Source organism: Aspergillus aculeatinus (assembly GCF_003184765.1).
Source record: "Aspergillus aculeatinus CBS 121060 unplaced genomic scaffold BO66scaffold_36, whole genome shotgun sequence".
NCBI lineage: Eukaryota > Fungi > Ascomycota > Eurotiomycetes > Eurotiales > Aspergillaceae > Aspergillus > Aspergillus aculeatinus.
The window spans coordinates 365,781-383,544 of NW_020291505.1; the positions used below are offsets into that span (position 1 = coordinate 365,781).

Sequence of the window (17,764 nt, forward strand, 5' to 3'; positions counted from 1 at the left end):
ATTGGGGGGTCTCTTTTGTTTGTTTGTTTGTTGACTCTAGTCGATTTGGCCTATTTCTCTTCTAGCTTAGTTGGGGCATTTTTACCCCTATTTTTTTTTCTTTTCTCTTTTCTTTGGTTCCTCGGGAGGGGTGGAAACTTCAGACCAGGGCTGAATGGGGAACCAAGGAGAAATCGAACATCCGATGATCTGATTGAGTTTCTTTTTTGTTTCTTTTTTTTTTTCTTTTTGCGGTTCTGTGGTTAGACTAGTGGTGACGAGCTGGTTTATGGATAATTGTTCCTGGATTCCCCACCGGAGACAAAGCAGTTCAAGTTCCTTTTCAGTGCTCACCCACTGTGTGCCCACTGCCGGAGAGGAGGGGGGGGGTACCTGCATGAAGGACCTGACAATAATAGGTTTAGTGCGTTGGGGAGTCGTAGGGGTAATGATGGGAGTGGGAATTTCTCTTCCCACCGACGCCGTAACCGTGGATGACGGAACTGCTAGTCAGGCACAATATGTCTACCAGTCGATTGTGATTTGTTCAAGTCAACGCTCGACTTTTGGGACGACTACGGGGAGGGGTGTTGGATCGGTCTCATTAGTCAGTCACTTAGTATTGAAACTGGAAAGAAGCCCCGGCCATGTGCGAAATTCCGCAGGAAACAAGAGGAAACAAAAGAGCCGGGAGGAAGGAAAAAACGACTCCATCCAGGGCTTGCTTGTCGTCGTTTCAGATTCTGCATGTAACCCAATTCTGAGCAGGGCACCAACCCCACCAGAGCTCGAAGAACGTGTCGCCTTCTTACTGCTACTACTATTACGATGACTATAGAATTCGAATGGCACGGAGGTTGATTAGCAGAAAGGGTCAGGATAGCAAAGTAATTGTTGCATGTTGTTGACTGAGTAGCTAAGTGCAGGCACTTTTTCGTCACAGGGATCCACCAAAGATTAAGAAAAAGAAAAAAAAAATGAAAGAGAACGGACTCGGGCCACTCTGGATTTTTTAGACTCTGAATAGTCGAGTAAATAGTATCGGATGTCCTACCAGACTGACCTATACCACCCATCAACTAAGACACAACAGATACACCAAAGGCACCTCGGCGTTCAGCGATATGTCAAAGCATGCGTAATGATTAGCTACATGGTGATTCTATACCATCTTCATCGTCTTTGAAGTTGGTTTGACCCAATACAAACGACGTATCGAGTAATCGCTAGTTCTAGTAGGGAGCCGGCTTGATTCATGGTCTAGTCTAGACTGACGGGAGGAAATCCGATGGTTTCACGGGTTGACCTGCCGGATCTCCAGTCGTGGTGGTTGAAAGGAATCTGGTCCGTCCATTGCAACGCCGAGGTTTACACGAAGGGGGAACAATGGCGCTGATCAGCCAGCCCCAGTCCGACGTATCCGATTTTCCCTGTGAGGTTATTCGATATCCCCCGTACTGCGTTGCTTGGCCCTCACTTAGCCTGGCCAAAATGGCAACAGACCGGCCTGCTTTCCGTTGCTCGTCTGATCCACGAAACAATGCCAACTTTGGCATAGCAAGCCATACAGTTCTCCTGAAGAACGAAGGTGCTGCTGCATGCTATCGTGGCGAAATAGCTTCCGGGACAGGTCTCCCATGACGTAGTCTGGCGAGAAGTTATCGTACCGTACTGTCCTGATGAAATGCTCATAGCAACATTCGCAAGTCCAACGGCAGGTGCGCCTCGACCTCCTCCCCCCCACCCACGTTCTCGAGAGATCAAGTCATATACGAGTATGTGTTGACAGTGCGCCTTGCTCGCTAAGTACTAGGTAGCCTCATCTTTGGATCAGTCGATGCTCTAAATCGAGAACGGAAGGCAGATACAGCATCTTGCAACTTACCCGAATATGGACCAAGCGCTGACCCATACTCTCTAAGTTAACTTATTAGATATGAGTAATGGGAGGCTTTAGCTTCCGAAACCCGAGAGTGAGCCTCGTCGCCTCGTCGCGACTCGCGAGGATTTCATAGCAGTGACATGCTGTCGCTGGACTTTTCCAGATGGGTTCTCGGGGTTGGACGATCAAACAAAGACTCCGTTGCGCGGAGCAGGCCAAGATCTTCTGGACTCTACATAGTAAGATCAATATTCTGTCCCGGGCACCGATGTTTACAGTCCACAGTCCACAGTAAGGTATCCGTAGCTGCAGGTGTACGGAGACAGTATCCATAGTTGGCGCAGGTTGTTTTGGTCCAGGACGGCGGTAATTTATGGCTCCAGTCCCGTCCGCCGAGAACCCGGTAGACCGGAGTCAGGTACAATTACCAGATTGGGCTTGGTAGCAACGGACCTTTCAAGGTCTAGAAGAATTTTCTCCATCAGGAGAGCTTCGCTGCTAACCTAACCTTAGCAAAGTCCAGGGAGGCTAGGAGTTTAGGACCTCCTCGTCGCTCCACTGCTCCATACGCTGGGCCGTACCTCGCCTTCATCGCATCGTGTCGCTGCGCAAAGAGAAGAGCTCTTTCTCCCGCGTACGCCCTCTGCCCAGAACTTATCCTCCTCGCCTCTTCTCTCCCCGTCGGGAGATCACTATCCGCGCACTCCGGCGAGTGTACATACGTACCACGTAGTTCTCTATAGGGCTCGCCCGGGAATCTCGGTGATCGCCCAATGTAGCAATCAACACCCGCCTTTTAGACTCCTGACCACTGGGCCATCGGAGAATTCTTCTCGGAGGGTCAGTACGTAGGTATTCAATAATGGGCTTAGCAAAGGGTCTTTTGCCACTGATCCCGGACAAAGACAACGCTTTGATGTTGATCAGGACTGTCTAGATTCCCCCCCCTGGATTGACGGACTCTGACCCCAACAGCACGGTACCCCCTCGCCCCCCTCAATGCTCTGTACGTTTATACGTATGTGCAAGTGCAATTGATGATCACTTCGGCCGAGTCAGTGGAGTGAGTGAGTGCCTGGGAACTTACCTAGTAAGGGTGACTGGAGAGATGAATCTTACATAATTAGGGGCAAGCCAATGAGGACGAGGCAGTACTGCACTATGACGATACTCCCCCTGCTAAGGTGTCGACCTAGTACGGAGACTGGGTGCATACCTAAGTACCACGAAAAATCCTTTGTCTGCTGCCCGTGATGCATATCCAGTCACTTCTCCGAAAAGATCATGTACTGACAAAGCTCGAAATCTTGCATTGATCTATCATATCTCGGAAATGGCCACTACTTCAGATGGCCAAATCAGAGTGCTCTGTGATTAAGCTTCGCCGTTTGCCGGTCAATCTTTCGGTTGTGCAGATCAGTCCCCGTTGATGTTCAAGATATCCAACGTCGTGCTTCTGACGACGATGCTCTGGTTCCGAGTGACATGCAAAAGAACAAACAACGAAACCCTTTTTTTTTGGTATTTCTGCAAGCCATGATTGGTCAATTTTTCGCCCTCCTTGTCGATGCCAGATTGGACAGGAAGAGGGGGATTGAAACCCAATCTTGATAGATAGCCGGGCGTGTCAGTCTTCCGCTTCGGCTTCAAGTTGCGAGAATAATGAGTGCACAGAACGGATGAGCCAAGATCTGAAAAAGTCCAGTGGTGAATAGATCACAAACCCATGTGATTACAGCCTTATGCGCATGGTACGGGCAGGTTGCACACGGACCAAATTTATGTGTCTCAAAAATGAGCTTGGATAACCCTCCTCCCCCCCATGGTATGTTATTTTAATTAAACTACCCCGTAGATCGACTGCTGGTATATGAGGTTAATGGCTGTGCACTTTATTACGATGCGCGAAGCCCAAATGTTATGCATTCCATGCTATAGGAAATCCCGGCGATTATGGCCTGCTGGCCGACCTACGAGTGTGCGCGGATCCATTGTACAGTCCAGTACCGCTTCTGGGCCTCTGATCTTCTCCTCGGAGACGCGACATCGGTTTACCTTGATGATTGATCAACCCCCCCTCTCCCAAAAAAATTGAAGGAAGAGACAAGAAGATAGCTTTAGCTATGGTACTTACTCTTAAGAGCCAGGTTCAATCATAAGTGGCGTCGTTTGGCGCTGCCGCTTGGTCGCTTCTTACACCATATCTGGACGAGTAACAGGAGATGGACCGTTCAAGAACCTGGCCCTTAAGTTGCTATAATTACAGCATGGGGTCCATGCAAGTTTAGGGAGATAGACCATTACAGACCTACCTACTGAGTTGAGGAAATCAGCACCCACGAAAGCTGGGGCAATCGATAGGAGAGACAGCTGGTCGATGTACCGTACAGAGAGTCGATAGACTCTTGCGAGACCCAACAATACTCTATTGCCCCCATTCCGGAGTTCACGTAAGAACTCTTTCCAGTTGTGATCCAAACATAAGCGAGAGTAGAAGTCCTTCTTTTGCTGCCTGCTCGGATGCCCGCAGATAACTCTGCATTGTGCATGCAAAATGTCCGACTACCAGTACAGTACTCTGTACAGTGCATACTCTTAGTGGCTCTGATGGGTGGCAGTCAGATGCCGGCAGATAGATGATCACCGACGACGATAATGATAGAGCATTGACCGTGTCACAGCACTGCCATTATTTGCTGCGCTATTACATCGCATCACATAACATAGCCGAATGGAGATGATTCACGGCTAGCTATAGTGTACAGTACTTTACAGTACAAATGCTATTTACAGCCTGGAGGAGGCGGGTTGGGAGGGGAAAGAGAAGAAGGGGGAGGAAGTCAGGACACGGCAGGGTAGGCAAGGGCACGGACCGAAATCAAATGTCTGTGAGCCTGTGAGGAGCAGGACTGAAAGGTGGTGGAGGCAGGAACTTGGAACCTTGAACCTGAAGACGGACTCGACGCCTGCTCAATACCCATTTATGCCCATGGGGGATATTCTCATTCTGGATTGGGCCATTGGGGGCCACTGAGAGGCTGAGACGAGCATCGCAAGCAGTAGCCGTGCGGGCCAAAGGGATTGCACCTTGCCTGCTATTGGTGGGAAGTTAAGCGCTTACCCTGAAACAAGGGGGCGAATGCTTCACGATTGTTTCCCGCGCCAGTTTTATCGGGGGGAGTGAGTGAGTGTTCACTGTTCAGTGTGTGCAGTCTTGTCTTGGCTTGGCATGGATGGGGACTTTTTGGTTCCACTCTGTGCAGCGCCGTTGGATGATTTGCTCCCTCGACTGCTAGCTACCTAAGCTATAGAGGTACTGGACTGGACTGTACCCTACTACGTAGTGACAGCATGTTTGTTGTCCCTGCCCCGAGAGTCAGTCAATCAGTCCGTCATCTTAGCCGCCGCGGTGAACAGTTTGCTGCGTGTGGGGACCGAAAGGGGGAAAGAGAGGCAGAGGTGATGAGGCAGGAAATGCTGGAATTGGCCCCCCAGGAAGCGCCCCCAAGAAAGGTTCATTGATGCAGGAGCTGTTAGTTATGCATGTATGTAGACATATCATCCACACAAGCTTGGTTTTCCCTTGATGATCAATCCATCATCTCTGAAGATTGCACATATAGTACTATAAGTTACTTTGCAAAGAATCCCGTGCTTGCTGTGATAAGCGAATTCCTTCCCCATAAATCTTTCTCAGTAGCGAGATGAGGTATCAAGATCAGGTCTTCCCCTCATTTTTACAAGGTAAGTAGGCGGTTTAGCTTCCCCCCACTTCTAGTACCCGTGACTTGTGATGCATACTTCTACTACAAGGTATGCAGTCTACGATCTCTCGGACATAGGCCATTGCTAGGAGTAGGAACCTCATAAGCCTACCACAGACTCGTGGGTTAATATCTGCCATTCTTCGATCACTGATCTTGTATGTTCAGTTTGTTGCCCCTGAGTTGGCTCTCCGTTGGCCGACTAGTAGAGCCCGGCAAATACGAGGACTGTTTGCTCGCCATGAGGAAGTCGAGAACATTGGCAGTTGGCTACTTGGTAGTGATGAATTCACTAATCCGAGAGAAGAGATGGACCCAGCCATGACAACAACAAAACAACAATAATCCAGGACTGCTTGCTTCCCAGTCCATCAGTCAATAGTGGTGGGGCCCTTAAGGGCAGAGGCCAGAACGGGTCAACAGTATTGATTGATTGAATAATGGATGGAGAGATGCCCCACACCTTCTTGACTTACGTTTGTTGTCATTGGGGTTCAGTTAGCTCTTCTCCCCTGAAGGTGGAATAATGGTGGATACTAGATAGACTGTACCAATACCGTGGTTACTGGTATCTTACCGCCCGGGTGCCCGTCGAACAATGAAAGTTAACTAAACTAACTTCCATTCTTTTTCCCCTCCTCCCTCCCCCCTTCACAAAGTTCAACCCCACCTCTCGGTGCTTCTTCAAGCGTTGCGATATTGGTAGCGTCATTAGGAGGATATTTTTGGACTCGGGTGAGAATGGTGGAAAGGGGAAGCTTAATTGAGAACCGGTAACTACGGTATCTTAGGATCTCAGAAGAGTACCTAACAGGCTTGCTTCCCTTGACTTCTGGAGCCGGTCCCTGGCGCCAGTCTCCGCTTATGCCTGGGTCGAACCGTCGAAGCCCTACTTTTTCGCCGTGCGCGTTTCCTGGTGTCTAACCAATTCGAGAGTCAATCGAGGTGGCCTAGGACAATAGGATTGAAAAGGCGTTTGAGGAGAAAAGAAAGAGAGAGAGAAGGAGGGAGGGATGGTGTGTGTTTTTTTTGTGTATGTAAATGTGTATGTGTTGCTCCTAAGAAATGCACCGAGTGAAAGAGGTAGAGGTCTACCTCAATAGCATCAATCAGTGTTCAGGCTTCGACTTCTTTACGTCCGTCCTATACAGAGCAGAAAGGGCTTCCTACTGAGTAGGTAGGTACTCGTTAGCTAGGTAATTAGTAATTTGCTGAGTAGTGCGCACAGTCTGTTAGTGTTGTCTACTCCGTAGTACTGAGTACTCGAGTAGTCTCCGTAGTAGAAACTCGATCCGCGGGTCTCGGTCGGCGCTCCCTGAATTCCTTCTTCCCAGTTCTGACGCCGATTTTGCCCTCTTTTCCTTTTTTTTTTTTTCCCTTTGGTTTTTCTCGGTCGTTCTTTTTTCTGATTATTCTTATTTATTTTTATTCTCTCTTTTTTTCTATTTCCTTTTTCTTATTGCCCCCTCCCCATTATTATTTATTATTATCGATTGGCGTTATAATTACTACTTACTGCTGGACTTACATACCAAAACCTAGTTATACCTTCTTACCTACTACCTCTTTCTCCAACCACACCACTGTAAAAAAGCAAGTCCTACCTCAATTCTCATCTCCCTCTTCCTCTTTCTCCTCCTCCTCCTCTTCTTCCCCTTCCTCTTTCTCTTTCCCCTCCCCCTCTCTTCCTCCCATCACGACTTGCCTCTTTCTTCTTTTCACCTCCTTTCGTTTCATTTCCATCCCCCCCTTCGCCGTGCGAGTTATTCTAAGAGACTTGTAATCGGGCTGGCCCAGTTCAACTCTCCATTGCTCTCTTTTTCTCTTCGCCCTTTTCTTACCCGTTTGGACGAGGGGCCGGCAACGTCAGCGCCTAAACGACGACGAGAACAACAACAACACATCTTACCCAGGAGGCTGGTACTCTTTTCTCAGATCGCGTGTTTGGATCTCACTTGTTTCACGATTTATCGTCGACATACATCCAATCTACCCACAATATCAATCACTTCTCCGGGTCGTTGCTCTCTCTCTTTCTCTCGGAAAGTCGCCCTTGGTGATTGCGTGCGGTCCATCCGCTTTTTCTTTGATCAGGTTCATTTGGCGGTGCGTCTTCCTTGTTCGGCCCAACGGTGGCTATGTTTAACATCCCGTCCACCATGAGTCTTTGTTTGCGCACATGCATACAAACTTCGCTTGCCGACTCGGGCTGATGGAATTCTCACCAGACCACTGTATCACATTCACAATGTATCCCCAACATGGTGCCCCTATGGCGCCTCCCCAGAAGCCAGAGACATTTATGCTCTCAAACGAAGCCCAGCAAAGCCTTCCTCATGATGCGCAAGTCGCACTGCAGCAGGTCGACAATCGTAAGTCCTATATCATGCCACTGCAACGTTATCTGGGCTTCCCCCCTCCGTCGCCACTCTAGAAGCTGACCTTGTGCCGCCTCCCCACAAGTCAAATATTTCCTTCTCTCAGCGCCCGTAGACTGGCATACGGATCAACTCATCCGCAGGTTCCTGCTCCCGACAGGCGACTACATATCATGTGTTCTCTGGTTAGTTTGGAGTAGAAGAAACAATGGGTAGGGAAAGGCGCACACGCTGATTGGTGACAGGAACAACCTCTTTCACATCTCGGGCACGGATATCGTGAGATGCCTGGCCTTTAGATTCCAAGCCTTCGGTCGCCCGGTCAAAAACTCGAAGAAGTTCGAGGAGGGTATCTTCTCGGATCTGCGAAACCTCAAGGCCGGAACTGATGCCACGCTCGAAGAACCCAAGAGTCCATTCCTCGACTTCCTGTACAAGAACAACTGCATCCGCACTCAGAAGAAACAGAAGGTATTCTATTGGTACAGCGTGCCTCACGACCGCCTTTTCCTCGATGCGTTGGAGCGTGATTTGAAGCGCGAGAAGATGGGCCAGGAGGCGACCACAGTTGCAGTCAGCGAGCCTGCTCTGTCTTTCGAGTTTGATTCATCGCAGTCCTTGTATGAACAGCTCACAAAGGCACAACAAGCGAACTCATCATCGTTTGCTGCTCACGCAAGTACGACATATGGCCAACCTGCATCCCCAGTGGTTCGGACCGTTGACGCTATGCCTCCTCCTCAGATGGCTCCCCAAATGGCTCCCCCGGCGCTACCCCTTCTCCCGGACGAGTCCGGCCACCCGGCGATGTACAACCCGATCCCCATGCCTACGACTCTAGCCCAAAACGTTATTAAGCGTGAAGCAGAGTATGGGCAGATCCAGTACGATCGCAACGGGATGCCGATTGCTCGCATCCACCAGCGTCATGCCTCAATGCCAACCTTCGTCGAATACTCCCCGGCTCCGTCCTTCGTGTCCTCGCAGTACGAGGATTATTCCAATCGGGGTTTATCGTTTGAACCAGTCACGCCTCCGCAGCACGGTCACCTTGGCGCTGAACCAGCCTATATCGCCAACGAAGATACCGGTCTCTACACCGCTATCCCAGATATCTCCTCGGCAGCACCTTACCATCCGATGATGCAGCTTCCTCCTTCGAATTTCACAAGCGCTCACTTCCCAACTCCGGCTAGATCTTTCCCCTCAAATGTCTATTCCATGCTAGAAGGCTCACCGACGTACAAGCAGCGTCGGCGCCGGTCCTCTATCCCTCCAGGCGTCACTAGTGCTGCTGCTACTATGCACCCGCAGGTTACGGCCCCACAACCCCAAGCTGTCACTTATGCCGCCCATCGGCCAAGTGACCTTCGGCGGTCTGTGTCCAGCTCCGTGGCCCCTATTCCAGAGGCAGGAGATGATTCGCATCACGACATCCATCGCTCCCTCAATGGTTATCGTGCGGCGGTTCTTCCTCAGAAGAATTTGTTGCATGAAATGTCGCGCCATAGCACCCCCTTGTCGAGTTTGGATGAAACTCCTGAGTCGCATGTCATGCGTCCCACGAATGGTACAGATGAACTCGCTCCTCTTCCAGATGGCGAGGCGCTCGACGTTCCCGCCCAGCACAGTGCGGGAAGCAAGGTAGAACGATATGCTCCTGGGCCTGTTCGCCGGGCTCGGAGCGCTACCATGATGGAACTTGGCCCCTATCCACAGAAATCGCATTCCTGTCCGATCCCGTCATGTGGACGTCTGTTCAAGAGACTAGAACATCTGAAGAGGTTAGTCACTATCACTATCTTTGTCTGGTTATTCTGTCCGCTACGGCTGTGTGCCAGCACGGCTCCTGTAGCTTCTTGCTGACATCTGATGCTTAGACATGTGAGGACTCACACTCAAGAGCGACCTTATCCTTGTCCCTACTGCAACAAGGCCTTTTCCCGGTCGGACAATCTTGCACAGTAAGTCTTCCTGGTATGCTATTCTAGTATCACAGTCCCCTAATGTCGTATACCAGGCACCGTCGTATTCACGAGGCTCAGCAAGATGGTCAGCCGCCAGTTTCTGTGCCGGATGATGACCTTGAGAATGAGGAGAACGGATTTGGCTCCCAAGATGAGGGATCCTCGCCGTCCGACTCGATGCCAAGTGCTGTCGTCCCTAGTGTGACCACAATGCCATCTGCAATGACTTTGCCGGCTTCTATGCCCACCATGATGGCTCCTCATATGATTGCGCCCCAACTTTTGCAACAACAGATCTGAGGACTCCGATATTCTTCGGAAATGCCTGAACCGCATTAACCTTTTTTATATCGCATATACTCTGCGGGTAACATACCTTGATCTTCCGTCATATTATGCCGCCTTCTTTCGGACCTGGCTCATGCGGGTCCTATGTTCATACTACCTGCTTCTGGATGACCTATCGAATTTGTGTTTGATTTGGTAGACCCTCATTGCTTATGCCACGTCCCAGCGATATTCCTCGAACCATCTCTGGCTACCTGTGGTGGCTTTTTGTCTTTAGGCCTGTCCTTTGTTCGACAGTCACAGCGATACCCTGGCAATACCCTGGCATGGACGAGCAACAGCTCCCCTGTGACTTATTTTGACGATCGCGCTGGATCTACTTATCCCTAATACGCGCGACATCGACATTTGCGATTGTGGACTACGCTGGTAGATTCCCATAACAATCGGGTTTCTTATTCTTTTCTTTTTCCTTACCCCCTTATCCTCTGCGCTTCGGTTCGGCCTCTGGTTCTGTTTCTTCCTCATGTGTTATGTTGATAATGGGAATCTCTTGTATCATTTTTTTTCTTTTTCTTTTCTCATGATCCTGTCACTTTCTTTGCCTGCATTTCGATCAAATATGTTGAGGTGGGAAATGGTAACCTTGGAGACGCAAGTTAAGACAAAAACGGGGTCCCCAACTCGAACCTTGGGAGAGAGGCTATGACTACCTAGTATGAGGCTCGGGAGGTTTATCTGGCGACCAATCCGGCGCGTTTGGGCTGAAAAGCCCTGGTATCCTGGATCCGAAGCATGGAGTCGCCATGAATGGGAAAGCAAAAGGTGGGACTTGTGACTGTGGCAGGAGTGTTCTGGTTCTGGCGAAATACATGCATATAGATATGAATCAAATGGTAATGAGATTTACCCCAGTCAGACGACCTTCAATCACCCCGTAGTGTTTCATGAATGGATGGATTGCTTTTCCCCGGACTAAACGGGAACAAATCGTGGCTCAGTCACGTGGGTGGCCTGCTGACGTCGACCCAACCTTACCAAGAAGAAGCGAGGCGCGAAGGACACATGACATGCTTGCTGTTCATCATCATCTCATCTCCTTTGCCTTACCCTTACCCTTGGGGCTGGCTCTTATTATTTAGATATCCTCCAAAGTCTCATGCAGTCATGGATCAATATCAGGACTGAATCATTCCCATTTCAACTCCGTTTCAGTAAACATTCTGGTTCTGCCCGATCCAACCCGCGTTGCCTCTATAGCCTCCCGCCCGGCCTCGTTTAGAGCTACACTTGCTTGAGCTTTGAGCAAGGAAATCATCTAGACGCAGTGACTTGGCTTTGACTTTCTCCCTCCGGCTGCTTCGACGCGCTCGGCTGTATCACCTCTGACAGGCACTGTCTTCCCACTTCGTGCAGACGAAGCGTGGTCGCCTCTACCTCAACCGTTGATACCCTGGTCATCTTGAGAAAATTACTCAGAAGACTGGATCATAGCTCAAGCACATCAGCTCAGAGTAGCCTCTGCTAGTCTATTTTGAGGGAACCCTTTTCAGAACACGATTTCAATGCCGGAAGCACATTATCGGTTTGCCAATGAAACGTCCCCTTTGGTGGGAGCAGCTGACAGTAATGAAGTGACTTCAATGACGCACTCCGGAGAATCAAGTGCAATCAATGGATCGGGAGATACTCCCGATATATCGGAGACCAAGAGCAGCTGGTATCTGTTCTTGTTGACCTTGAGTATTGGCGGGTGAGCACTGACCTCCATTCGGAGCATGAGTCTGCTTCCCACAGCAGCCAGAAAGCTGATAACTATATCCACTGTCTCAGTCTTCAGGTCGTATGGTCTACTGAGCTATCCAATGGATCGGTAAGCTCGCACGGTCCCGCCGCATGATCCTGCTTGGACTAATCCCTGGGGGTGGCTGTAGCCCTATCTTTTGTCTCTTGGAATGAGCAAGGCTCTACTTGCTTTCGTTTGGATCGCCGGTCCTTTGACAGGAACCCTCGTTCAACCCTACATCGGCATCTGCAGTGATAACTGTCGCATATCATGGGGGAAGCGAAAGCCGTTCATGGTGGTCGGCGGTGCAGCGAGCGTTGTCTCCCTCCTTGCCTTAGCCTGGGTCCGAGAGCTCACAGAAGGCCTCCTTGGAGTATTCGATGTTGCACCGGGGTCCGATGCGTCTCAGACAGTGGTTATTGTGCTAGCCACTATCCTGATGTATTGCTTGGACTTTTCTGTAAATACTGGTAGGTCTGGCCAGAGTTTGCCCTCGTGTGGCTTGATCGCGGAGAATGCTGACGGGAGTTTGGCTACAGTCCAAGCAGGTATCCGGTGTTTCATTGTTGATAATGCGCCCTCACACCAGCAGGAATCAGCGAATGCGTGGGCCAGCCGCATGACTGGTCTGGGCAACATCCTTGGATATATTTTTGGATACGTGGATTTGCCCAAGTACTTCCCATTATTGGGCAACACGCAGTTTAAAGTGCTGTGCGCTTTAGCATCACTATCACTTATCTGTACATTGTTGGTCAGTTGTTCATACATCAAAGAACGAGATCCACGACTGGAAGGACCTCCATCCGGGGGCAACCCTGGCTTGGTTGCTTTCTTCAAGCAGGTCTTCAAGTCGATCCGATTTCTACCGCCAGAGATAGCGAAGGTCTGCGAGGTCCAGCTGGCTGCTTGGGTCGGCTGGTTTCCTTTCCTGTTTTACTCGACCACATACATTGGACAGCTTTTTGTCAATCCAATTTTCGAAGCACACCCGGGGTTGTCGGAGCATGACATCAACAAAGCATGGGAAGAAGCCACCCGCATTGGGACATTTGCACTTCTTGTTTACGCCATTATCTCCTTTGTGGCTAACCTGACCCTGCCGATTCTTGTTGTGCCTACATACAAGCCGATCGTTGCCAGCGAGTCTGAAGTTTCAGATGATCAATTGGAGGAGGAGCCTTTCCTCGGCGATCGGAGGCGATCATCCTCAATAGGAACGGCGATGGAAGCACCTACCGGTATCTCTCCTGAACCCAAAGGTGGATACGCAGAAGGGGCTGGGTGGCTCTCCAAATTACAGATTCCAGGCCTTACCCTCCGCCGCGCTTGGTTGATCTCGCATGTCAATTTTGCCATCTGTATGTTTAGTACGTTCTTCATATCGTCATACCAAGCCGCTACCGTGGTTGTCGGGCTTGTTGGAATCTCATGGGCGTTGACGCTTTGGGCGCCCTTTGCCCTAATCTCGGCGGAGGTATCGCGCATTGACACGGAGCGCCGGCTTCGACGCCAGCGGGCTGACGGTACGGTACCCAACACCAGCGTCTCCGCCACTCCGGCTACGGTTAGGGAAGACCTCGAACACGGGCACAATGTGACCACTGATAAAGGAGAAGAGGATGAGAACCTGGCGCAGGCGGGCATTATCCTGGGGCTTCACAACGTTGCCGTGTCAGCGCCTCAGATCCTCTCGAGTCTGATCTCCAGTGCCATCTTCAAGGCCTTCCAGAAACCTCGCGGGGAGCCGTGGGACGATAGTGTCGGATGGGTGCTAAGATTTGGAGGCTGCGCGACGCTAGTTGCGGCATGGTTGGCTCACAGACTCGCGGAGGGAACTCGGTGAGTGTATGCCTTATAGTAGGAGCAGGAGCAAATGGCGCTTTCACCGGGTGCTCAAGAGGACTGACGGAAGACTATCTCAGATGAGAGTAGAGTGTAATTAGTCACGTATGTAAGTAGTCGGCCCCTAGCTAGTCAGAGAACATCAAGAACAATTTAGAAATCAGGTATCAGTGCTTATTTATAACACCTGGGGCTTTGATTTTACCAGATTAAAAAGATGAGTGTAGATAGACCACAAGGGATGAGAGAGAGAGAGAGAGGGAGAGAGAGAGAGAAAGTAGAGAAAGTAGAGAAAGTAGAGAAAGTAGAGAAAGTAGAGAAAGTAGAGAAAGTAGAGAAAGTAGAGAAAGTAGAGAAAGTAGAGAGATCCATGCATACCAGCAGCGGAGGATCAATTGCGGGCCGAACACACACACACATCCTACCAACAGCGGGACCCCGACGGGTGTTGACGAATCCTACCCAAGTTACTAAGTTAACTACCGGAGTGACTTGCGTAGCTTCCCCCCCCCCCCTGTGTGACGACTGATTGATGAACTGGTTGATTGATTGATTGACTGACGGATTGAGTGCCCGCCCGCCCGCACTATCAAGACTACCGTAGGTACCACCGCTCCGCAGTAGCAGCAACAACAACAACAACAACACACTTATCGTTGTCTGTCTTCTTCCACTTACTAATTTATTCTCCTCCATCCTTAACCAACTATTGTACCTTATCCGTACAACGACCTCTTCTACTCCTCCCTCCTCCTTTTTCTTCAAATTTACTATTCTAGTTCTCTTTTCTCTTTTCTCTTTTCTTTTCTCGTCTCGGTTTTTTCCACACTTGAAATCTTACCGACTCTAACTTCCCTCCCGTTGGATCGTGCATGATCCGCGGATGATTATGTGTGTCTGCGATTCCACTCTGGCGCCAGACACTCGCCGTTGGGGTTAATCGTCCGTTTGCCATCGTCCGCGTCGACAAGCCAAATCTTCAAGTACAATGGCTAGTCAAGTGATGGGCGATGTATTGCACCAGTTGCTCCGTATGTGTCCCTCAATTTGATTGCGTCTCGATCGGGGGTTTCCAATTCCCCCTTCTGCGGAAGAGCTATTCCTCCATCTCAGGCGCGCCCATCATAGGCACGATGGCTGACTAGAATTTATGTATCCTAGGTAGAGCGGTGGACTCTGACACAGATCCCGACGATGGTACGCGATGCGATTTTGCTCACAAAGACCGCAGCCCCAAAACTGACATGCCTATTCTTCAGCTGATGCTCCCGAGGCCGGCACCAAGGAGTTCTTCAGCTCCTGGGCGCTCTTCATCCTGATCATGCTGTTGATGTTCGCGCTCTTCACCAGTTACATACTACAACAGAAAAAGATTCAGGCGGTCCATGAAACAGTCCTGTCCATCTTCGCGGGTGTGTTTGTCCAACCATCAAGGGCGGATGTGGGCCGCAATGCGGTGCCCTTGCGATTCATAACAAAGGCTGATGGACGCATACAGGCATGTTTGTCGGGTTGATTATACGCTTAAGCCCCGAATCACCAATTCAAGACAGTGTCGCGTTTGACTATCAATTCTTCTTCAACCTCCTCCTGCCTCCGATCATTCTGGCCTCAGGCTACGAGTTACACCAAGCAAACTTCTTCCGAAACATCGGTACTATCCTGACCTTTGCGTTTGCGGGGACCTTCATTTCCGCCATCGTGCTGGGTCTGATTCTGTTTGTCTGGACGAGAATTCCGTTGGATGGGCTAGATATGACCTTCGTCGAGGCGATCTCGGTGGGCGCTACGTTATCGGCGACGGATCCCGTTACCATCTTGGCCATCTTCAACCTATACAAGGTCGAGCCCAAGCTCTATACGGTCATTTTCGGTGAATCAATCCTGAATGACGCCATCGCGATCGTCCTGTTCGAGACCGCGCAAAAGTATGCCGATAGTGAGGCGGGCTCTCTGACTTTCTTGAACCTATTTGAGGCTATTGGGCTGTTCTTGCTCGTCTTCTTCGGAAGTATGATTGTCGGCGTTATCGTTGGCATCATGACTGCCCTTGGTCTGAAATATACTCATGTCAGACGCCAGCCGAAGATTGAAAGCTGTCTGATCGTGCTTATTGCCTACGCCAGCTACTTCTTCTCCAACGGCGTCTACCTCTCCGGTAGGTTGCATTTCCTCATTGTTCTCGAGTCAAGCTGACAATAGACCAGGTATTGTGTCTCTCCTGTTCTGCGGCATTACCATGAAACATTATGCGTACTACAACATGTCCCGCCGGACGCAGTTGACGACGAAGTACCTCTTCCAAGTGATGGCACAATTATCCGAGAACTTTATCTTCATATACCTTGGGTTGGACCTTCTTGTCCAGAGGAATTTACAGTTCAAGCCCTTATTCATTCTCGTGGCCGTTTTCGGTATCTGTATAGCCCGCTACCTGGCGGTGTTCCCATTGTCTCGAGCGATCAATTGGTTCATTCGGTACAGAGCCCGTCGCCGTGGCATGGACGTTGCAGATGAGCTACCTTTTGCTTATCAAGCCATGCTCTTCTGGGCGGGCTTGCGTGGAGCTGTTGGTGTGGCCCTAGCCGCCGGCCTAAAAGGTGTCAATGCTCCAGCACTCCGTGCTACGGTACTTGTGGTCGTCGTGTTGACCGTGATTATCTTTGGTGGTACCACCGCTCGAATGCTGGAGATTCTCGGGATCCGGACCGGTGTTGTGGAGGAAATTGAGTCAGATGATGAGTTCGATATCGAGGTGACCAATGGCGGCACATATTACAAACGCTCTGACACAGGCTTGGGATACACTCCTCGCCGCATTGATTCGACCATTCCTTTGGATGGCATTCCGCGGGGCGAGCTCGACCGCCACGATAGCTACTCCAGTGGTAACAACCGTCGTCCCAGTCCTCCGCCGTCTGGCTCTCGAGGACATTCCCGAATGTACTCGAATGCCTACAGTCAGCGAGACACCGCTCGTGACCGTTCCTCAACAGCTACTTTGTTGGGTGGTCGGCCTCGGAGCCACAGCGAGAGCAGCGCGGCAAGCGAGGATGAATTTGGATTGAAGAATAATGGCAAGGGTCGTGCGACAGACGCCGATCAGCTCGACGCCTTCGATCTCGATGTAGGTGATGAGCCCTCGGATGACGACCTTCCCCCTTCAGCTCCTACGTCTCGACTGCGGCGGTCTCCCTCGCAACCCCAACAGTATTTGGGAGGGTCCCAGGACCAAACCCCGGCCAATACCTCTCCTATGCGACGCGAGACAACATTGAGCGCAAGGGCGGCGATCCGGGACCTCTTCTCAGGGGCATCGGGAGACCACGCGGCGTGGTTCCGACAGCTGGATGAAGATTACATCAAACCCCGACTTCTTTTAGATCAGTCCAATCACAAGGGCCCTGGTGCAGTCTGAATGAAGTGACTTCCATGCGTAGCTGCCGCTATTGCCATTGATTCCGGCGTCGCCTGTATATATGTGCTATATATTGGGTGCAGTCTACCGGTGTGTTTGTTATTCGCTCGTGCCTCTTCGATCTGATTTTGTTTGCCCTCCCTTTCTTCTTTTAACTTTCCCATTGGCATATCTGGGCTGGGTCTGGTTACCCCTTACCCCCGAGGAGGCCTCCAGCTATTGTTACGCGAAGCGAAGGGAGACGGAGACGGAGACTTGGTAGATGGAACAGTCACCTTCTACTACTACTACTACTTCCTACCTAGATACCACTTCCTACTAGTTGAATTTCAAGAATGTTCGAACCATTAATTTAGCCTCAGTAGTAGTAGTAGTCGTTGTTGTTGATTGATTAGATGGGGTAATAACAAGAAGAGCCGGGGGGGGGGGGGGGGGAACGGGAATTTGATTGTTATGT

At 50.4% G+C, this 17,764-nt stretch overlaps 2 protein-coding genes across 2 annotated transcripts; both read left to right on the forward strand.

Annotated features, from left to right (window-relative positions):
- Positions 1-7,873: 7,873 nt before the first annotated feature.
- Positions 7,874-10,270, forward strand: steA (sexual development transcription factor SteA; the record flags this gene model as incomplete). Its single annotated transcript, XM_025643947.1, has 5 exons — positions 7,874-7,997; positions 8,089-8,188; positions 8,249-9,787; positions 9,884-9,967; positions 10,024-10,270. The coding sequence occupies 5 exons, from the start codon at positions 7,874-7,876 to the stop codon at positions 10,268-10,270; spliced, it is 2,094 nt and encodes a 697-aa protein (XP_025502076.1).
- Positions 10,271-12,213: 1,943 nt separating this feature from the next.
- BO66DRAFT_413008 (bifunctional K:H/Na:H antiporter NHX1) lies at positions 12,214-17,307 on the forward strand (the record flags this gene model as incomplete). Its single annotated transcript, XM_025649389.1, has 6 exons — positions 12,214-12,514; positions 12,584-13,793; positions 15,055-15,086; positions 15,149-15,301; positions 15,388-16,047; positions 16,097-17,307. The coding sequence occupies 6 exons, from the start codon at positions 12,214-12,216 to the stop codon at positions 17,305-17,307; spliced, it is 3,567 nt and encodes a 1,188-aa protein (XP_025502077.1).
- Positions 17,308-17,764: the final 457 nt, after the last annotated feature.